Here is a 23,323-nt window from a genome sequence, read left to right as displayed (position 1 = left end):
CAATTACAAGGGACAGTGTTTCTCGTCATATACTGAGCAGATACCAAATCATTATGATCTCTGCATAGTCCAAAAGAAGTCTTTAAACTTAGAAAAGCTTTTCTTAGGAACTCTACTTTTGACCTGAATGATAACTTTCATGCAGACACTCTAAAAACAAAGAGAAATCCTTACCTCTTGTAGTTAAATTTCAATAAAAATTTCAATTAATGGAGCCTTGGATTTTTTCCTGTAACCCTCATATTAAATTTTGTGCTCAGTATTAAAGGAATTAAAGTCAATTTCTTTACCAATGAATTATGAGGAACACAAATTAAGATGAAAGAATGAACTGGGAATATGCATGCAAATATTGTGCATTCATTATATTATACAGCATAATCTGTAGATCTAGTACTAATGAGACTCAAGATTTAAATGGGTGAAGAATGTGTTTAGTGAATTATTGTCAGTCAATGCCTGTTTCAGGATAAATGTAATCTTGAGTGGCAACACATCTATTATTACAAATTCCTAACTAAGTACAGTACTTCATTATTTCAAAATGTCACTGTCAATTTATAGAGTAACAGATAAACACCTTTCTACCATATACCTGATTACCTTTCCTTCAGAGTAAATGAAACACTGACTATTAAGAAAAATTACAAACTTAACATTTTTACAGCAATAAAGGAAACCTAATGAGCATTAAAACTCTAAACTAGTTACAGCACTCCAAATTTTCCTATTTGTTAATGTGGATACACCAGGTTTTATATCCTTGTAATCAAGTATCATTTTTTCAAGTCACTTTATTTCATAAAAATTCTTCCAAGTTTTCATTTATTCACTCATTTAACAAACATTTATTGAGTGCCTACTTTGTCCTAGGTACACTGTTAGGGGATAGAGTTACAAACATGAATACAATATGACCTTTGCTCACAAAGATATTAACAAACTCACAGTCTAATGGATGACAGAGATAAGTAAATAAAGTGAAATAGAATAGTACAAGGTTATAATAAAATTGTGCATGTTTCCCATTTGCAATAGCTCAAGGGTATGCTATTGAAAACACTCACTATACCTGGAAACTTTTCATCATTGCTCAGAAATCAAACTCTCCCTTAACTGTTCTATGGAAATCTTTTTTTTTTTTAATTACAATCAAACAAAATTAAAAAGGATAATTTTATAAATATCTGTGAATTTAGTACCTCAAATTAAGAAATGCTAGTATTTGTTTCATATTTTATCTTAAGGCTATTTTCCAAAGCCAGAAATTTCTTGACTAATAAAGCAGTAATGATTGCTTGAGATTATTATAGGTCCTACCAGCTGTGTGACCTTGGGTAAATTAACTTAACCTTTTTTATCTTCAGTTTTCTCATCTGAAAAGTGGAGATTGTAATACCAATCTGTGTTAGATTGTCTTCCATTTGCCCCTGAGTATCCATGCTCCACCTAGGAACAGAAAGGTTCTCTTGCCTTTCAGCTTCTAGTTAGGTGAGGTCAATAGGAGGTACTGGCAGGAGATGAGAGTGTGGAAGGAAAGTGAAGCTATTCTCTGGTTTGCTCCCTACCAGGTCACTAAGGGCTGGCCATATTCCTCTATCAGAGGCAGTTCTCTCCACATACCACTCTCTCCTAGGCCTTTATGTCTAGTGGTGGAAATGGTCCCTTTAGCCTTAGAGTTGGTACTAGCCATTGTTGACTTCCACAAACCCTGCCCATATCTTTATAAACAGTTCCCTTATTAAACTCTTCTCAAATAACCCAGTTTGAAAGTGCCTTCTGTTTCCTGCCAGAACGCTGTCTGACTCATATACAACCTCACGGGGTTGTTTCGAGGATCACGTGAGATGATAAATTTAAAGCGCTTAGCATAGTGCCTAGCACATTACCAATATTCTGTAAGTATTGACTACTATTGTCATTATCAATATTGCTGTTTCTATTATTTTATTTGAGAGTCCATGCTCAGGTCACCTATACCATCTAAGTATGTTTGGGAGACTGAAAAATCCAGAATTCTGGAGATCTTTTACTAATTCTTACAGTGCTTCAAAAATATGTTCAAATGTAAAATGTGTTTATTGCTAACCAACCTCAATATTTAAAAAGAGTACGAAGACCTTAAAAGTGAGTGAAAACTCCATATAGTAGACAGGATTTCCTGGGCTGTATTTTCTTCTGTAAACATGCTTCGGAAATCATTTCCTGCAAGTTGACCTCCTGCCACCACTCCAAATCTGGCAAAGTATAAATGTCCATAAAGTCAAACAAATTGTTGGGTCTTGGGGTCATAAAAAGAATGGAGTGAAAGGTAAACTCAATGGCATAAAATTCCTTGGTTAATCTGGAAATGCATCTTCATCATCCTTATTTACCAATCATGACATAGGCAAGATCACCATTTGACAAATTATCTCATCAAAATCCTATTAAAGGTCTACTTAACCTTTCACCTTACCTCATCCTTTATATCTTCCTGTTGTTGAGCTGTGAAGATCTCCATTGCCGCCATGAGTCTCATCATTAACTCATCCACTGTTGTGTTACCTAGCAACACACGGAGATGGTCAAACTTCACATTATTAAAGCTATTATAAAACGAAAGTCATTCTACAATTAATCAGTAAGGAATAATTACAGTCTAAAAAAGTTACAGACTAGTATGCTAATATCTAGTTAAAATACTTTCATGTTTTAATTGAAAAGTTTCATGTGTTCAATAAGAAAGAGTAAAGCAATACACTAGCAGTTGAAATTTCAGAATATTCAGATTTGAGGGAGCAGTCTCTTAATAAGAAGAATTTTTAACACTATAAAGAAGAATGTTCAAGTTATGAGGATAAAAAGTTCTTTCAAGTTATGAAAACTTATCTATTTAATCACACTAGCAACAACTACCATTCGTTCATATGCCAGTGATTAGGCTAAGCACTTTATATATGTTATCTCATTTAACCTGTACAACAGTGTTGTAAAGGTGTCGATATGATTTTGATTTTAAAGGGAAGGAAAATGAGGCTTAGAGAGCTCAAGTAATCTGTCAACCAAGGTCAAGCTGGTCAAGCCGGTGGGGCGAGGATTTGAAACCAAATGAGTCTGACTCAAAAGGCTATCCCTCTTTGCCACCTTAATACACCGTTTACTTAGAATTATCTTCTATTACTAAAAATTCTTTGGTGAAACAAACAGTAATTCAATTTCTGAAAAAAATTAATTTCTTTTTTTTGCCCAATTGGTATTTTCCCCTGTCATCTGCTTTCAAATAACAATGCTATAATCTTTATGAAGAAAGTCTTTAAAATGTTTGATTTTACCTAATGCTATTTTATTCCCTGTCCAAGTCCATAACAAACATACAGCACATATATGCCATTTCCTCAATGCATTAAGTTCTGTTATTTGCTTTGGATGCATCTACAAGAGAGAAATTCATAAGGATATACAAAAATATAGCAATTCTTTCAACCCTAGAGGCAAAAAAGTCTGTCCTTCTCCAGGGCCCGAGAAGGGGTCTTGTTGTCTCATTAATGAAATGGACACCAACAGGACAACAAATAGTAAGCATCCTTGCTGGTGTTCTTCCAGAGGAAGGCTTGACTAATATGATCTTTCAATGGTCCTTTTCCCACTTTTCCTTATGACCACTGGCAGCATGGGGTTAGCCAGTATCTGTGGTCCTCAGCAAAAGAAATGATCTAATTTGGTCACATCAGCACTATTCTCTCAATAAATGAGCTAGAGAACAAATACTACCTTGGTGTGGTACCACGGTATTGAGAAAGCAGAACTGATTTTGTAGTCATAGTTTTAACCCTAGTTCCACTACTTACAAACTATATGACCTAGTGCCAAAAAGTGCCTAGCACGTGACAAGGGCTTAATAAAGATTCACTCAGGAAATGAATGAATGAGTGAATGAGCGAATGATTGTAGCTTTCTAAAGATCAATTTCCTTATCTGCAAAATGAAGATAACACTACCTCTGTAGGATTCTTAGAAAGCTTAGAGATAATGCAAAGTGCCTGGTACATAGTACACACACAATCACTGGTAGTTATTATTAATAGATATGACAAATGGCAAAAAAAAGTTTAGGAGCACCTTCAAAGTAGATTTTGTTACTGGGCAAATCTTTGGGTTTCCATTTCTTATTCGCAAACTGTAGTGACTAAAACTCAGGGTGTGGGGCATGAATACTTTATGGAGGGTACTGGAATCATCAACGGGAAAATACTATAGTTGTATACGTGACTACCTACTGGCCACTAATTTTCAGGTTTAAGCAACCGCTTATCAACTATGCTTCAGCCCCAACTGTAAGGACTCACTGCCAAAGTGGACTTGTAGATACTTTATACTTAAGCCCTAAATGATCCAAGACAGAGAAAACGTACCAATTAATGCAGTTCAGGGTAAATTTATCCTTTAGAGCCAATTGCAAGGGTTTTCAAACTTTTTGGTTTCAAAACCTCTCTACACTCTTAAAAACTATTGAGATCCCCAAAGAATTTTTATTTATGTGGGTTATAGTTACAAACATTTACTGTGTTAGAAATTAAAACAAATATTTAAAACATATTTATCAATTCACTTAAAAGTAACAATAATAAACCCATTACATGTTAATATAAATATCACATTTTTATGAGAAATGACTCCATGTTCCAAAAGAAAAAGTTTGGTAAGTAGAATGGCATTGTTTTAACACTTTTGCAAATCTCTTTAATGTCTGGCTTAACAGAACACAACTGGTTTCTCACATCTACTTCTACAGTAAACCAGTTACAGTGTTGTCTTGGTTGAAATTTATGATGCAAATCTGGCCTCCCACAGATATGTAGTTGGAAAAGGGAGGACTCCTTCTTTAATACACCCAAACTGACAAGTGGCAGTCTCTTCAAGGTTGGGTTCATGAGGAATTTGAAACCATATCCATGAACTTTTTGTACTTTGTTATATTAAAATCCACTTGGTCTATCTTGCCCTTTGAATGGATCTTTTACCCATGCCTGATTTTGCAACATCATGCATTGGTCACTTGGAAAATACTGATTCACTGAGTTATGCATTTCTTCTGAATGTTGACACACCTAATTATATGATATCAAAAAATCACATCTGTTAACATCAACACTGATGTCATCGAAAGGTATTTAAGCTGTCAATCTTATGGTGGAGGATGTAACTTCTTGTTTAAAGGCTCAAATTTTAGCATTGGCGACAAATATTATCAGTTCTTTTACTTGAAGTGACAAACTCATCTTGTTCATTCTAGAGAAAATGTCTGCCAAATACTCAGGCTATATAAGTATAGTTTGTCAGTCATTTTCAAGTAAAAATGATGTTCTGTTAAAAAAAAAATGATGAGTTCAACTGCTCAGGCAACCACACAAGTGCTTTTCTTTGAGACTCCAAAGTGTACTTTAAAATGCAGCAGAAGTGCTTTCTTCATACCTCCCCTTGTGTCACACAAACTATAAAAAGGGTTAAAATTTAATAAAAGTAATACTTTTTTTAACTGCACATACATGGAGGTGAAGAAAAATGACTACTAGTACAGTTTTGTGTCATGGCCTTGATTCGTGCTAAGGTGCCAGCAGTTTTACACAACATTGATTTTGTGCCACCAGTGCAAATGTCAAATCAGTAAAAAGGCAAATAAAAAGTCTTACTACTATGATGAAAATAATACCTTGAAAAATTTGACCTTGTGGAGCCCATGAAAGGGTCTAGGGGACCTCTAGGATCCATGGACCACACTTTGAGAACCACCAGCTATTGTAATATTGCCTCTGACAGGGAAAACAGGCACGAAATATTGTCTTCATTATCCATTTACCCCGTGCAATGTGTTCCCCCAGCAGGTCTTCTTTAACGTTGTTTACGAAACTGAGTGTTCTAGTTATAGAGAAAACACAATATACTAGAGGTTTTGTTTTACTTGAGTTTTAAAGGCACTAGAATTTACACTCCACTTCCATCACTCTATCTGCTATCGAACTTTTGATTTAAATAGGGACAAAAGTTAAGTAATTCACACACAAGCTTTAGCTTGGGGCACTTGAAACATCTTTTCCCCTATGGCACAGAGAAGATGTGCTGCTTTCATCTTAGGTTTGGCCACAAATAAGGTAATATTTTATATACTAATCCCTGGGATACATTAGTAACAGTAAAAAAAAAATCACTTATTTTTTTGGTAAAGAATGTGCACTGTGATTAAATTCACAGGCATCCTAGCTTCACGCCTCAGGGTTGCATCTTAAACATGAATTCATACAAATAAGGGGAAACAAGCGCCACTGTGAACAATTCAACTCACAATATCTAGTCACTGGTTTTTCTAGATAACTAAAAATAAGCAATTATTTCAACTAATCAACATTACAGCAGGAAAGCAATGAATATATAAGAAATGTCACATTTGACAACTGATTATGACTTAATTGCTAGTTTAGAGAATTTAGCAATTCTAAACATTTAACATGATTATCCTAAGTCCCAAGGGCTGTGCAATTTTATTAAGATATTTCTGTTGGGATTTTCACGTAGCATATTTCATTTTTCATAGCCCCTATACTTTCTGAAAATGCTCTTTTGCAGGATGTTCTATATTTTAAAATGCAAAGATATTCAGCAATACAAAGAGTCACTGTCAGCTTTGATGGTAAATATTATAAGTTATTAAATACACAAGAAGACACTCTACTCCCCTTGTGACATGTACTTTACCTTGTATCACATTTAATACTTCATTAGAAGATCGCTTTCCCATAATAATCAGAAAAAGTGGAAACTGATCTGTTTTTTGAGTCCGAATGGTTTGTGCAACCACACTGCCAAAGTGTCTATTGCACATTGTCAGAAATCTAAAATGAGACAAAATCCAAAGTAAGTTTCATTTCAGAGATTAATAAATTTACCAGTACTCTAACAAAAAACCCATTAAATGTTTTATTAGTTATGCTAAAATTAGATGCCTCCTGATCTCAGTATGTAAAATCTTGCTAGATTGAGATTTCAATTACATCATAAATGATACAGAAATGATTATCATATAGAAAAGCACACCCTAAATGTTGGGGCTGACAGCATAGGATTTTTAGTCTTAAACACTGCAAGCTGTACTACCCTAAACTATATGAAAAACAAACAAAATGAATTTTAAGAGGAAAGAATTTCTTAAATAGGACAAATATTGCATGGTACAAAGTTAAATTGACTAGTATCATCCTAGTCTAAACAGAATTTGGCAACATTTTGATAAGCTTTTAGAATCAAGTACTGTACTTTAGATTGTGTTTTCTTCAGTAGTAGCAGGTCTTTTAGTTTCATACTTAGTATGGGATAAATATAATTCTAAGCTTTTGACCAAAAAAAGCTCAGAGATATTAGCATACCGAAGTCTAGCATTAGTATTCTTAACACGATCTGGAATAAATGAAAAAACTGATAAAGCTTTTCTCTTCTATTAGAGGACTGTTTGAAATTAGCATTTCTTTCAAGAGAAAAGGGTAGCTTATGATATGTTTTCAGATCTGATGGTAAAAAGTAAATGTCATAATAATAATGAATTATGAAAGACCAAATGCAAATATAGAATGCTTTAATAAGATCCAATTTAATAAAGTCTGTAAAAATAATGGACTTTTAATAACATAGGTCACAAAGGCAAAACAGTGGAAATTCTGGGGACTAGCCACTGGTACTGGCTTATTAATTCTTAATTATGTTCATGAAAGGCAACTTAAATCGCGTGTTTTCTTATGCCTTATGATAATATTTTAGGTAACAACTCCTCTGAAATGTATGTTCTAGCCGATGAGCAAAGTCCTGTCGTCACATGCATTAGAAGGTAAATCTATTTGAAAAGACAAACGGCATTAAAATGTCATGTGCTCAGATTCATTGGATATCCAAATTCAAAACAGAATCAAACCTCTTAATTTTTAAAGCCAATATATTTCTTGTCTATAGAAATTCATCCCAGAAATTTAGGTTGAATTCTCCACAAAACTTGTGCTGTCACTACAGAAATAGACCGTGTTAAGGGCCACTAGAACTGTGGGCAAGAGCGTCAAGACAAGTTAGCACCACTACAGTAAGTTCATCGGGAGGCAGGTTCATACACACATTTAGAGCAGCAATAACCAGACCTCACGGCAATTTGAAATGACAAGTCCTTAAGAAACCCATTGTTGGCCATGAAATATCAGTGCCCCCATGAAAATTCAGATCTTCACATTCCACAACTATTATGGGATAAAAGGTGCTCAAGCAGCCTAAGCCTCCCTACCAAATTTCACACCCATATAGCTTTAATTCATCAATGGAGATGTGTAGATCAGGAGACTAGAAAGTCAGGATCTCATTTTTCTTTCCGCTTCTCACTAAAATATTTGAAGTCAATCTTGACCCTGATCTGATCACTGGCAACCTCTGAAATTAAAGATGTCAAAAAACAGTTGGAATGCCATTTCCTACAAAAGGGAGAAAATAAGTCCTTGTTGCTTTCACACCAATGGATTAAGTGGATATCACACAGTAGATGCCATCACAGCACTAGCCTCACAAGAGATATTAAGTACTAACTAAACAGGGCACCCCCAAAAAAGGAAGGAAGGAAAGAAAGGCAGGCAGGCAGACAGGCAGGCAGACAGGCAGGCTGGCTGGCTTAGTGGTTTGAAGAATTCAATTTCAAGACAATTTTGCCTGTAAATTGTGTATTCCCAAATTTTCTTTTTGTGAAAATGAGTTAGAAAGGAAAATAATTATGAAAATGTAGGAATCTTATTTGGTTTACATTAATATATAACACAAATTTCAAAACTAAACAAAACATATTCAAGAGAGGTACAGGCTTCAAAGGCACATTAGCCATTCAATTAACTATGAAAAACAACAAAGTGGTCAATTTTCTACCAGGTATTGGCAAATCATTCTAATATTTTGGAAGCAGTTAAGATATAATACAGGGACCACGCAGTCACTTGATGTTTTCTAGTGGCCTTAACTAACAATTTGTTCTAATCAAAGAGAGACTTTGTTAAAATTTTAATTAATCTGATTAATCTTCTTAAGATCTGAATCATGTTTACTTTGAGACTTTCAAATTGCAATCATCACAAGCCTATAGAGCCAACAGACAGCCCCAAAATACAAAATTCCTATTTGTCAGTACCTTCCATTACATTTACAAGAACTTCACAGATATCAATCTGTCTCATGGCTGGGAGGCTCTACTTCTTCCTCTCCAGATCACTCGCAGCACACTATTTGCAGCAAAAATCCAGTTCAAAACATTAGAATCAAAACAGACACAGGAAAAACAAGTTATTTTAAGAGAAAAATGTGATTCTCCTAATTGTGGTATTTTCTTCCTTCTGAAGAGATAAAAATGTGCCATTGCATCTAGTGGCAGCACCAAAGTTGCCAACCTAACTACATATGGTGTTCATCACAGCCAGGCGTCATGAAGGGATAAATGGTTTCCACAGCAATTGGATTCCTGCAATTTCAAACCCAATGGGAGAAGCAATGACAAGTGTTCTGTGGCAAGGAGAAATGGCTTTGTTTTTTAATTATAAAAGATTTTAATAAATCAAATAACCTACTCATCATAGACCTATTTGAGGAGGGGAAATAACAAGCTGCCAGACCAACTCCCAAAGCCAAAAGCTAAAGTGACAGATTTGAAAAGACCAAGAATAAATGCCCTCACTAAGGGGGTAAAATGAGGGAGGGAGGAAGGGAAAGAAAAAGGAAGGGAAGAGAAAGTGAATGAAAGAAGATGGTTATTCACAAATCAGGTAGGATAAAACAACTCATTGGTCCCTGGGGGTGGAGGGAGGTGGGTTGGGAAGGGGTGGTTAGGGAGGGGGAAGTCTCAAACTTTGGCCTTGGTGAAGAAACAAAATATAATTAGTAGTTCATATTCACCAGTTCTTGCTATTAGAATCCAAAATTGAAAGGTAAGACAAAATCTTATCTTTTAATCTAAAGTTTGGGGATAAAAATAACAGAACATCTAATGGCTAGCATATATTAATCATTAGTAAAATTTCCAGTCTCTGAAGCATACATCTTTTCTATCTTGCTAATAGAAAGCAGGATTACTAATAAATCAGATATGGGAAAAAATAATCTCATTCTAATTCAAATCAGGATATAGTTTAGTTTCTTTCTATTAAAGTCATAACTGCATGTCACTGACTTTTACTAAGTTGTACTCCAAAATAAAACACATACTAAAAGAAACACAGCAATTTAGGAGGAGGGCAATGAAATTCCACAAACATTTACAGTCTACATACTATATACCAGGTAACGTAAAAGGAGGCACATTTTATAAAAAATGGAGGGCACAAGGCTGCCAACTGCTTTGCCGAGGCTTCCTGATTATTACATTTCAACGTGACTTCCATGAGTTTAAAGGAGCCTCAGACGTAAAGTGGGACTAACACTTATCGTTAAAACACTTATATTCCTAGAAGATACAAAAGGCGCTCAGAATTGCGCCGAGAATATGGTAGGCCCTTAAAAGTGGTAGCTATTTTATTAATTATATAATGATATTTAACATTTTATCATAATTACTTTCAGGATTAAAATGAAGATTTTTTGCATAGCAAGATATAGCATCAAAGAATTGTTAATTACACAGAAACAGTCACTGGTTTTATTTTCATTCAGAGAATGAAGGTGCAGATATTAATCTTTGGAAAATAAGAAAACACAATTATAGATGCTGCAGCTGTGCAATTCTAAAAAACATTTAAAAGTGGATATGAAACTAAAATAACTATTTTCTTTTTAATATATTTATGTTTAGTAATGTTAATTAATTTAAAACCAAGAATCGATATCAAAACTTCTGGCTGCTTACCCTTGAGCCATTGAACACATTAAATGTCATTCTGAGAATGTGTGAAACATTTCTCCAAAATGGGAGGTTACTGAGCAAAAGAACTTCAGGTTACTGAGCTACAGGACTTGTCCAGTATTACTCAAGAGTTTGGGGCAAGTTGTTTGTACACACTACAGCTGTTAACCTTATGCTACTACTTTTAAAGCCATTTTGGTCTAAGGAGGCTCCTCCCTTTAAAACAGACCAAACTAGCAGTTTTTGCTATAGCAAAAAGCCTCATTACTTACACACATTCATTCATGTGTCTAGGGTTTGTTCAATCACATTTATGTAAATTGGTAGAAAAACCAGAATATAAGATAGAGAAAGGACCTTACAGATCATCTACCTATCTAACCAGCACACAATGCTCCTTTCTTCTCCTTTTTCCTTTAATAGGGAGATTTAAGCAGAGGTTTTTTAATGTGTGAAGTGAGACTAGCACTGTTAAGCATACCACAACCAGGCCAGCCAAAGAGTTTTCTCTCCTACCACAACATCATTTCCACAAGTCTGCATGACCATCCTATTGTTCGGCTCATTTCTGGAGTTCCCATTGGGAATGATCTTCAGTACCCCTGGCACATGCCCCTTTGTCCTTTGAGGGTGGCTTTGAATTTTGGAAACAGTTCAAAGTCTTTGGTTCAAACTGAGGTAAACAAGAGATATGACTAAGCTGGGGGACACTGACTATACAGGCAGTGACCTTCAAGTTTTAATGGCCTAGAAATCACCTAGGGAGTTTATTTAAAAGGCAAGTTCCCAGCTCTATCCCTTGGAGATTCTGATTCTCATCTGGGGTAAGGCCCAAGAAACTGCCTTTTTAATAAGCTGCCAATGTGATTCTGATGCAAGTGGTTAATAAACAACACTTTGAGAAACACTGCTTTGAGGACACAAGACTGCTTTCCTTGTAGGGCTTTAAACTGTCTCTGAAGGCAATTCTTAAAGAAGTCGTCCCCAAAATGTTTGGGGCAATGGTGGCTTCACTGGATCCAGTGTCTAGTCGCCTGATGTGATGACCATGTTGAAGATGTTAATTCTCACTTACTTCATTTGTATAGGTGAGCTGCAATCTGATGTGAGACCAACAACTACCTCCAAAGGCTGTGAACTCCAGGTGATGGAGGAAAAATGATGCAGGGAAGGGGAGGTTACAGTATGAAATAGTCACGAAAAGTCTCACTGAGAAGTTGATATTTGATCAAAAACTCAAAAGGTGAAGGGGGAAGTGAAACACACATCTCTGGGAAGAGAATTCCAGGCAGAGAGAACAGCAAATACGGGTTAGTACAGCTGGGGCAGAATGAAGCATAGAAGACAAAATTGATAATTTTGACTATTTTTACATGGCAAAAAACACCACAACAAGACCAAAAGATAAATGATGAACAGGGGAAAAAAATCTGAATTTCAAACCACAGAAAAAGGACTAACTTCCCTAATATATAAAGAACTCTTACAAAACAATAAGAAAAAGATCAACCAACAATATATAAAAGCTCCCAGAAATGGAAACAGTAATGGCTCATAAACATGTGAAAAGATAGTCAAAATAACTCATAGTGAGTTAACTCCTATTAAAGCTACAATAAGAAACCATTTTTCATCTGTCAAATTAGGAGAGAGAAAAAAACTTGGTAATACAGGTTACAGGAAAACAGGCACTATTGTACAGTTAGTAGGAGTGAAATTGGTACCAACTCCCTTGTGGGCAATTTTCCAATATTTATTAAAATTAAAAACGCACACATACTCTTAACCTAGCACTCCTACAACTGGGAATTTATTCTATAGATATATTTTCATGTGGAAATCTCTTCTATGCACAGGTAATTACTGTAGGTTTGTAATAGAATATTGGGCATAACTCAAACGTTCACCAATAGAATCTTGTTAAGTAAATTACATCATTTTATAGAATTTAAAGGAATACTATGCAGCCATAAAACAGAAAGAGTTCTTTATGAACTGACACAGAATATCTTTAAGATACAGTCATGCTCCACATAATGACATTTCGGTCAATGAGGGACCGCATACACGACGGGGCTCCCAGATTAGTACCATATAGCCTAGGTGTGTAGTAGGCTATACCATCTATATCTGTGTAAGTACACTCTATGATGTTCAAACAATGACCAAATTGCCTAATGACACATTTCTCAGAACGTGTCCCTGTCATTAAGTGACACAGGACTGTATAATGTTATGGAAAAAGCAAGGTGTTAAATAGTGTTTACCACTTGTGTAAAATTTGGGAAAATAAAAATACACTAGTTTCTTTTCAAATTTATTTTATTATTTTGAGGAAGATTAGCCCTGAGCTAACATCTGTGCCCATCTTCCTCTACTTTATACGTGGGACACCTGCCACAGCATGGCTTGACAAGCAGTGCATAGGTTCACACCTGGGATCTGAATCCGTGAACCCCGGGCCACTGAAGCAGAGCATGCAAACTTAACCACTGTGCCACTGGGCCAGCCCATATATCAGGTTTTTAAATATTAGAATAATTTATGGATAGATAAATAAGAAACTTATAACACTGCCTCTGGGGAGCATAACTTAGAGACAGGACGAAGCAGGAGACTTTTTATTACATATTGTTTTACGCCTTTTGAGTTTTCATTAACGTGAATGTAACAGCCAATCATGAAATAAATATCAGGTTTGAAAGACAGTAACTCCCTTACAAAAATAAAGAAAAATTACATGTAATATCAATTCCATAAACTTTTAACACAATGTTAATCACATTTGCCTATTTCTTATCAGTCTTATGTTCAAATATATCTTTTCCTTTTTGTGGTAATCATTGTCTGGGCGGATACAGTTTTTTAGCCTTCTACACAATAGCAATGAACCAGCATTCTAAATGGCTGAATAATATTCCACTGAGTAGATGTATGCATTGCCATATTCATAACTATTGACCTAAAATTAGATTTTTCTTTCTTTTTTTAATCATTATAAATAATATTGTGATAAATATTCTAAAGTACTTCCTCAAGAAAAAAAGTGTGAAATGAAATTTTAGGGTAAAAGGGCAGAATCACTTAATGACTATTGATACATATTATCAAATTGTTTTCTAAAAGGATGATATATGCTCTCCACACAAATGCAAATATCATAGGCATGTTAGAGAACACAGTCAAACTAAAGGCAAATTTAAGAAAACACACGATGAGATTTTTGGGAAGATTTAATATAAGAAGCATCTCTCTCTCACCTGTCTGAGGCTTAGACTTCCCAGTAACAGTAAACTGTTAAATTGTCTCAATAGATTAGGAGCCAGAGTTTGAAAGAACGAAATAACTTCTTAATCTAGCTCCTTGTTGTCATTTATAAATCACTCAAGTGAAAAGGCTTTGAGGCACTGACAGGCCTGTTTAATGGCAGGGCTGTAGCTAATCTACATGGACTAATTTATAGTAAGTTTTTGGAGGGACAATAATCATAAATAGATAATTGACTATCTTTTTTCTTACCACTGGTAAGAACATAAACATTTATTTTAAGTACCCTGTATAGGGATAATAGAGAACACCTAATCCAATCTCTTATCAAATGCAGAAATTCCTTCTCTAGCAATGTAAAGAGTAGATGCATTTTCCAGGAGCTGTATAAGAGAGCAAGTTTATGTTAAATGCCAGACAATATTTCTTCTGCATTTTGCCTTTTACCAATCAATATTTATGAGGGCCTACTAAATATATGACAAGATAAGACATAGTTTCTGTCCTTAAGATACTAAGGATATTTTGGGTTTGATAAATCAAGACCCCCAAACAGGAAACATAATCTGGTATACAACCAGGGCCTAGGATTAGCGGTTCAGACTAACTGCTGTAGGGAATCAGAGAAGGGAATGGGTACTTAGAAGTCAGGAAGAACTGTGTGTTTCAAGATGGTGCTCCTAGACAGCTATTAGGAGAACAGGAGTCATCTCTTACTCACCTCCTCATTCCTAGCACCTAGTGACTAATGTGTATTTGTTGCATGACTGGGCCAATTCATGCTTCAGTAACCTTTATCTTCATGATGACAATGTTGACCATAAAACCTTCCTTTTCCTCTTCCAACTACTTCTGAAATCAGTTTAATTAAGACAGTTGGCATGAATTATCATGGTCTCCAAGACCTCTTTCACTGTGCTTCCACATCCACAGGTCATTTGGGCCCTCAAAATAAGCAGGTATTGGTCCACAAGTTCATGACTCTAAGCTTCCCTCCTGATTTTGAGCATACTGCAGTTTTTACATAATTTTATCCTGTCACCACCCACTGACTGAAAGTAGGAAGTAGGAATTATTGCAAGCAGCACAACACTGTGGGAAGAACAAAGACTCTGGAGTCAAACAAACCTGATTTTGTCACTTACTAGTTGTTTCTCTGGATAACTAAATCTTTCGAAGCCTTAGCTTTCTCATATATAAAATTAAGATAATGATACTTGCTTTTAGAATTGGTCTGTGGATTAATAATTTTTTTTTTACTCCCTCTTATGTGCTTCAGGGTCAAAATTGGTTTTTCCTTTCTCCCCTCCGCACCAAATTAAGGATATGGCAAAATGTTTTCTAAAATAAGTTATAACAGCAATCTCAGACTCATATTACTAAACAAGGAATTATGCTTAGCAGCATGCTTGGCACTGTATTATATTGCTATGGAACTTCTATAGTATCCATTAGCATCACCATAAGATAAGATCATGCCCTATTCTAGGGTAGAGATTTGAAGTAAAGGTATATATTTTGTCATGTTGTCATGTTCTCCAATTTTTTCCACTGCAAAATTTGGAGATTTTATTATTATATAAATACTTTCCAGCATGATTTCAGAGTTAGTTTCTCTTGAACCTTGACATTTATACATAATTTCCTTATGTATTTGAACAGAACTATCATTCTACTGGATAAAAAAATGTGGGAGAGCGTTAGTAAAAAATCTCACACACAGGAGGAAAGTGTTTAAAAGATAAATGACCAACAGCACGGACTATTAGCACTTCGGTCACTCATCAAAGCTTTCAAGCAAGAATCAATTACAACCTAGCACTTGACAAAGGCTCACCTGAGACGGCTGATGTTTGACAGAGAGTTGAATGGACAGGTTGACTATGCAGGCTTTTCTTCTAAGCTCTACACCTCTTATGAGTTAGGTCATCAAAAATGAATATTTAAGGACCACATCACCTAAGCTCCCTACAGAATCACCAATACTGAAAAGAGATTTAATACAAAGCCCTCTGCTTTTACAGGGGATTGATTTAAGAAACAACTATTTAAAATAATCTGTCTTATGCAAAACAACAGTAAAAGTTACTGTCTATTATGTTTTCTAATAGCTCTCAAATAGAAAATGACGCAACAAAATTCAGTGCCAGGAAATCTTGAGATGAACTATTAGGCTTCCTTTAATCAGACAATGAGAACTGGAAATAGTAAACTGTAAACTTTAGGGCACAGTACCTGGTACATAATAGAAACTCAACAAATACATACTGTACGGGTAGATGAATAAATGAGGATATGCTTATCACATTTCCTTTTTCTCTTTCAGCTGCTAGAATTACAGAGCTGAATTCAGTGTTTATGTACAAAACGTAAGTCAACCCAGGTGTTTATAAACACTTATTATTTGCCACTTTTAATTGATTTTCATCTGATTTTATTTTTTATTTTCCTGTTTTATATTGTATTTATTCTTGTATAACTAGTATATCCATTTTTAAGTAGGCAAATTATAAATGCTAAATGGAAAAACTTAGACATATATATAGGAGAGAAAATAAGGGGAGTAAGAATGTTTTCCCAATTCAAGCCAATATATGGTACAATAAATGCTTAATATATACTTTACCGGATAAGAAATGGATAGGAAGAATAAACGGGACAGTAAAGGTTAGAATAAATGATGATAGAAATGACTATCACCTGAGCAATCTGCGTCCCTAAAGACAAGTACATACCTTGATTTTCAAAAAGCACAGAGCAATAAACTCAACCTCAGTCCCCTACAAAAATCTAGAAAAGTCACTCAGACAAATGGTTTATGAACACTTAAAAAGAATATAAAATGGGGTAAAAGGGCACATGTGTACAGTGACAGATGACAAAAGGTCTTTGGGTGGTGAATGTGATGTAGTCTACATAGAAATGGAAATATAATGACCTACACCTGAAATCTATATAATGTTATATAAACCAATGTTACCTCAATAAAAATTAATTAAATTTTAAAAAAAGAAAGAATATAGTAGTGATGACTGGGAGGCAGCATGGGTTATTAAGAATACAACAAGGCCAACTAACTATGAGAGCCTGCATTCTTATAACATCTAACAAATAATTATTGAGTATCATGGTCAGAAACAAACGTGAAAAAGACCAATGCAATTCTTGCCCTTACGAAGCTTATATTCTAGTGGAAGAATTAGAAAAAAATTTAAAAATAAGGAAAAGTAACGGCTTATTATAAAGAGTTCTAGGAGAATACCATGAAAGAGAATGATGGTAGAGAAACCTTCTCTAGAAAGGTTCATCAGGACTTTTTGAAGAGGAGACATTTAAACTGAGACCTGAAGAACAAAAACTTAGGATCATTTCTATCTGATGATTTCTGTTTTCTCAGTTAACTAGTGAGGGCAGCTGGGAATGGGAGTAGAGAGGGACATGAGATGTTTAGTGCACAAGGAGTAGTATGAAATAAACATCTCACCTGAGAAAGAGAACTAACTAGAGAATCACAGTAGGCTTGCTCAACATTACTGTGTACTCATTTGAAGTTTGTGTTTATTTAGAAAAAGAATCAGGGGGCTGGACCCATGGCCGAGTGGTTAAGTTTGCATGCTCTGCTGCAGGCGGACCAGTGTTTCGTTGGTTCGAATCCTGGGCAAGGACATGGCACTGCTCATCAAACCATGCTGAGACAGCGTCCCACATGCCACAACTAGAAGGACCCACAACGAAGAATATACAACTATGTACTGGGGGCTTTGAGGAGAAAAAGGAAAAAAATAAAATCTTTAAAAAAAAAGAAAAAAGAATCAGTCAGTGTGACCGTCTTTAGCAGTGTTCAACCTTAACGGCACAGGCATAGAGAAGGTGGATACATGGGTTCAACAAAGTGACTACAATGCGAGGAGACAGAGGGGAGGGAGTTTAAGAAATTACAAGGAAGTGATAATGATGGACCTTGAAATCTAAACAGGACAAGGAGGGAAGTGAATACTGGAGACAGAAAAGGATGGATGGAGTGAAGTGGTGGGGTCAATAGATTGGAGGGCATGATGAGATCAAAAAACTTTAGCAATGATGATACTTGAGCAAGTAAGTAGGATAGGAAGTGCTGGTCAGAGCCAGATGTTTGAAATCAAAATACATGAGGTGATATAGTTTCTATCGATGACCACATCTAAATGTGGTAAATAAGGAGAAGAAGAAAATTTTTCTGGAGTTAGACATGTATAAGAACTGAGAGGATTATCAAGAATGATAACAGGAGTAGAGATGATAAGGAGTTAAGGTATCATTTATGAGGGATAAAACCTGGGAGACTCAATAGAATCCAAACTTAAAAAGATCTTGTCAATCAATTGCGTTAGCAGAGAATAGCAGAGATCTGGTTTAATAACAACTCAGACCCAGCACATTCTGAGCAGCCTCATACCCGAAAAACTGGTAGAGGGTGTAGCTGACACCCTCAGTTCAACAGGAGTCAATAAGAAAATTACAGAACAGACTTGAGCATAGCATAGCACCAGACAAGCCTCCGGAGTACTATGCTTGATTCCTGCACCTTTAGAACGGGCTGGCTCTGGACACCCTATCATATGAGGAACAACAGAAAGAAATAAATTTGTCTGGTAAGAAAAGGCAAGAAAATTAGGGCAACAAGATAGCTGTGGTTAAATTGACAAAGGGACTGTAATGCAGAAGAGAAGTTAGGCTTATTTCAGGGAATTCCAAGGGCAAAACCAGAACCAAAAGAGAGAAAGTTGCAGCAGTTCTTTATAGGAAGAAACATTGTAGTAACAACCTTTTCCAGCTTTTAGAGCACCTCAAAAACATACTGTCTTTTGAATCTTCCATTACTCTCTCCCTAGCAGTATTCAGGTACAGACTGTAGTAATATTTGTTAAGCATTTTAAGGGAAAATGCCTGCATGGCTGCAAATTGGATGCTGACTAAGAACGCTTCTAAGCCCTGACTCTAAGATTTGGTGATTCTTACGTTTGTTTCCTGAGCAAAAGGTCCATGTCTTATACTTCTCTTATATCCCCCACAGGGCTTTGCACACAGTTATTCAGTACATTTTTGTTGTTGAATAATCCAGCTTGACAAGGTCATGGGACAAGAAGCATTATGTAGTAGAAAAGCATAGGTAGATTTGGGATTTATATCTCATACAACCATTTGCATGACCTTGGGTAAGTTACACAACCTCTCTGAGCCAAAAATAGTTTCCTCATATGTGAAATGGGACCTTTGCTATTTACTTTGCAGAAGTGTGGTTAAATGCATAACGTATATAGAGTGAGGATTAAATAAGCTTATACATACAGTGTCTGGCACATAGTAGGTGTCTAATTAATGGCTGCAGTTGTTATTACATGTTTAGTTTTTTTTTAAAGCAATAGTGATTGTCTTGCTCTTAGCTATTGATACTTTCTCAGGAGAAGCTCCTGTCACAAACGGCATGAGCCTGGAGGACAGTTCTAAGGGTAAGGAAACTGCCTTTATTGGTGTAAGAGGCAGAAAATGATTGTAGCCTCCTTGGCTACACTCAAAGGTCACTCCGACTAGATCATCATAAGCTGGTAAGGGCAGTATGCTATAATCTACTTACAAACTTTACTAACATTTATTTTTAAAACTATTCTTGCTTACCTCTCGTTTTTCTATTGAAAACAGTTGTGTCCAAGTTATCAGAAAGCCACAGAATTTTAGAGATAAAAGATCAAAAGTCTAAGGTCAAATAGGTCAGCCACCCCCCTCCAGTTTTATAGAGGAGAAAAAGATCTAGAAATGTTATAACACTCGCCTAATAACGTCTGTTCTTCATACTCCCGGACTGACTCTCATTTCTTAATTGCTCTAAATTTTATGACTGACATCTAACTGCACACACAGTGAGGAAATAGTTGTAGAGAAAGGCACAGTCTTTTAACAACAGCAACTGACATATTTAAATGAGTGTAGCTTTTGCTTTAAGAATAATAAGTTAATACTTACATAGCTTTCATAATAGCCAAATAATAAATTTTTGCTGCTGTGGTTGTTGAGTAACTTATGTGGGAGCTACTCAGAGCCTCCAAAACCTTATTCGATACCGGGACTGGGCAAGATAATTCCTCAGATTGAGCTACTTTACTGTTCATGTAAACCTGCCTCACTCTTTCCTTAGTCGAGGCGTAGAAAAGTACATTAAAGAGGACTTTCTTGGTGCTGATCATGTATGGAAGAAAGGAAAGATCACGGAAGGAGACCATTGAGGAGGATTCTTTAAATTGTTGCTGTGGCTATGGACTGAGTCAGCCAACAGTAGATAAATTAACAGATGGCTTTTTAAAAATTCCTATAGTTAACCCTTTACTTGCAAATAACATAAAACTGTCATTTTTCTCTATTACTATAACGGAGTCAAGTTCAAAGATACAAACATATGCTTGAGGAGAAGACACCAAATCTATTCCCTAATCAATTACCTAAACATGTAAGAAACAGGAGTCTGCCTTACTCTCCAATTCCAGACTAACAGTTATTTCCTCTTTCAATTTTTGGTGGTATATTTAGCAGATTAGATCATTATTGGGCACTAAAACCTCTATGAGTATTTATGCAGACTGACAGACAAATACTGGACAAATGTCAGAGGAACCAGTTTCCATAGGCAGTTTTATACAACTGAACTAATGTTACTTTTATAATTTCTCTGAGTGATTTACCACCAGTATTTATGAAAGAGGAGCAATGTGCTACCAATTTAAATGGCATAGGTGATATGATAGTGAAAATTCTTTAGAAACAGCCATGAATATAAAAATTATTAACACTGACAAGACAGTTAAGAAAATAAATAAATCTCTTGAGATATTTTCAATTTCAGGCAAAAAGAAAAGCAAAACACACAATGGGGTATATTACTTTTTTAGAAAAAAGATATTTCATTTTGGAAATGTCTTATTTTTAGAATTTGTTTCCCTAGATAACTCATGTTTTGTCATCTATATAAACACTGGATCAAGTACCTCTGACAGTCATATTTATTTGAATCTGTATATTCTAAAGTACTAGGATAACTAGCCATTGAGAGTGAATATTTGCCCATAACTATACATGAGTACAAGGAGTCACAGGACAGGAAAACACTTGGCAACAGAACAAATGAAGCAGCAAAGGCTTGGCGTTAGGCTCAAACTCATATATATTGAGAAGGCAATGATTCTTTTAATTCTGCGACTCTCACAATCAAGATTCCTGGAATACTTGAAACAGAGAGTGTTTACAAGAAAGACCAAGGAGAACACTAGTAGAGTAACAAGAAAGGTCTAGCCATGAGAAAAATGACATCTGATACAAACTTGCAATGTTGTTCTTTTGGATTGTCTTGTCAACAGTATCCCCTTTGTATTACTCTTTTCTAACAATAGTTTTCACAGAGACTGTGAAAACACATAGATAACTGTATCTGAGTTAAATGTATTATTTCCTGAATAGCATTAATTAGATTAACATCCAGGAAAAGTATTTGTAGTTTTTATGCAAATGCTTGATTCAGACACAATGCATGCACCACCAAGCAGCTATGATTGTAGTACTAGGCAGCAGTGTGGCGAGTACCCAAATCAAAGTAAAAAAGGCTTGTAAACTGGTAATTTAAAAGTACCTCAAAGAACATTTTTACAAAGATAATGTATTTTTTAAAAAGAGTAAAATACGTATTACATTATAAACAGTTTAGCCATCCTCTATATACAGACTGCCTTGTTCTCAATCCTAAGAGGCCATCACCTTTTATCCTTCCCCTCTTTCCCTTCCTTTCAGTACTATTAGGAAACTATTCACAAGTGAACCCTTGGACAATGCTGAGCAGTAATTATGACTTGCTGACAAAGAGATATGAACAATTACTGAGCCCATTTTGAAATCCTACACTAATAAAGTCATTAGATGCTGCCCTTGCCATGATCCTTCTAAAAGCTTCTGAAGTTACAAGAACACACGGCATTGTTTGCAGGGACAATTGCTGCTGGCAGAACGCAAACCTTGAGTTAAACCATGCTGCAAATTGATCTTGACATTCTGTTAAGACCGCCACTAAAAATCAAAAGCAGAGGAGAAAAGGAGAAAATGAGTGGGTAGGATGTAATCATGGAACAGGAGGGGTTCCTCCTCACCTCCTCTCCTCCCTCTTCACAAAACAAACCAGGGAGAAAATGACAAACTCTCCTGGTGTTTTGGAACCTTTATTTTAAAGCCTTAATTAAGCCCTTGACCTGGGATGTTTAGGATGGCAATACATTTCCTTTAAAAATACTGGAAGGAAAATGTAGCACTAAGGGCATAAAGAAGTTTGGGGAAAATTATACAGAAATCTGGCATGAAGGCCCTCTGGAAGTCTTAGTACCCTGACCACTACATGTCCATCTGTTTTAGCAGGTACTTCTGCAGAATCCATATCTGCTCCTAGGGGAGCAGCTGGAAATTAACACTGCTTGTGTCTCCGATGCAGACCCCACACCTGGGCTGTACTTACTGGATCAAATGGAAGTGTAGGGTTAGAGTAACATGGTCAGCTAGGCTTCAGCCAGGCATGAACCACCAAGTAGTTTAGAATTAAGAGTAAGCCACTGTGAATATGGCTAATTACTGAGATGGAAAGTGCAGGTGAAGACAGCCTGCACAGATAATAAGAGCTTTAAGTCAATTAACTCTTGCCAAAGATTAAGTAATGTGGAAAACTATCACTTGAATATTAAGGTTAACAAGTACCTGTCAGCACAGCAGCAGCAGTTTACAGTGACCTGCAATACTGCATGCAAGGGCATTAAGTTCAAAAGCTAATATTGACAGAAAATAGAATTCTGTCTGTGAACACTGGTACTGTGTATGCAAAACTTAATACAATGCTATGTATATGTTACATGCAACCTGTGTAACTCAGGCACTGTCAGTAATTCCTAGGGAACTGTTTGCAGTTACTCTGAATACTGCTAAGAAATAGTGTGCAATGCCTAATTTAACACTTTGTAGCATGTACACTGATGTGTGAAACATTTTCACCTCAGGAACTTCCATGCAAGCAACTCATTCTTCAGCACTCATAGCTGGCTGATAACCCGGTTGGCACTATCATAATCAAATTCAATGTTTAAGTTTTCTAGAATTAGATAATCAAAATCAGTA

At 35.8% G+C, this 23,323-nt stretch overlaps 1 protein-coding gene across 3 annotated transcripts in view; it reads right to left on the bottom strand.

The window, feature by feature from the left end:
* FAF1 (Fas associated factor 1) overlaps nt 1-23,323 on the bottom strand; it is a 473,869-nt gene that overhangs the window by 96,673 nt on the left and 353,873 nt on the right. For all 3 annotated transcript variants that reach the window (XM_046660423.1, XM_046660421.1, XM_046660422.1), the window contains 2 exons: nt 6,733-6,869; nt 2,459-2,547 (listed from right to left, as the gene is read on the bottom strand). In XM_046660423.1, coding sequence (XP_046516379.1) covers nt 2,459-2,547; nt 6,733-6,869 — 226 coding nt within the window. The remainder of the gene's footprint in view (nt 1-2,458; nt 2,548-6,732; nt 6,870-23,323) is intronic.

Source organism: Equus quagga, chromosome 5 (genome assembly GCF_021613505.1).
Source record: "Equus quagga isolate Etosha38 chromosome 5, UCLA_HA_Equagga_1.0, whole genome shotgun sequence".
Taxonomy (NCBI): Eukaryota; Metazoa; Chordata; class Mammalia; order Perissodactyla; family Equidae; genus Equus; species Equus quagga.
Note: the sequence above shows the minus strand (reverse complement) of the source record. Positions and strands in the feature narration are given on the sequence as shown.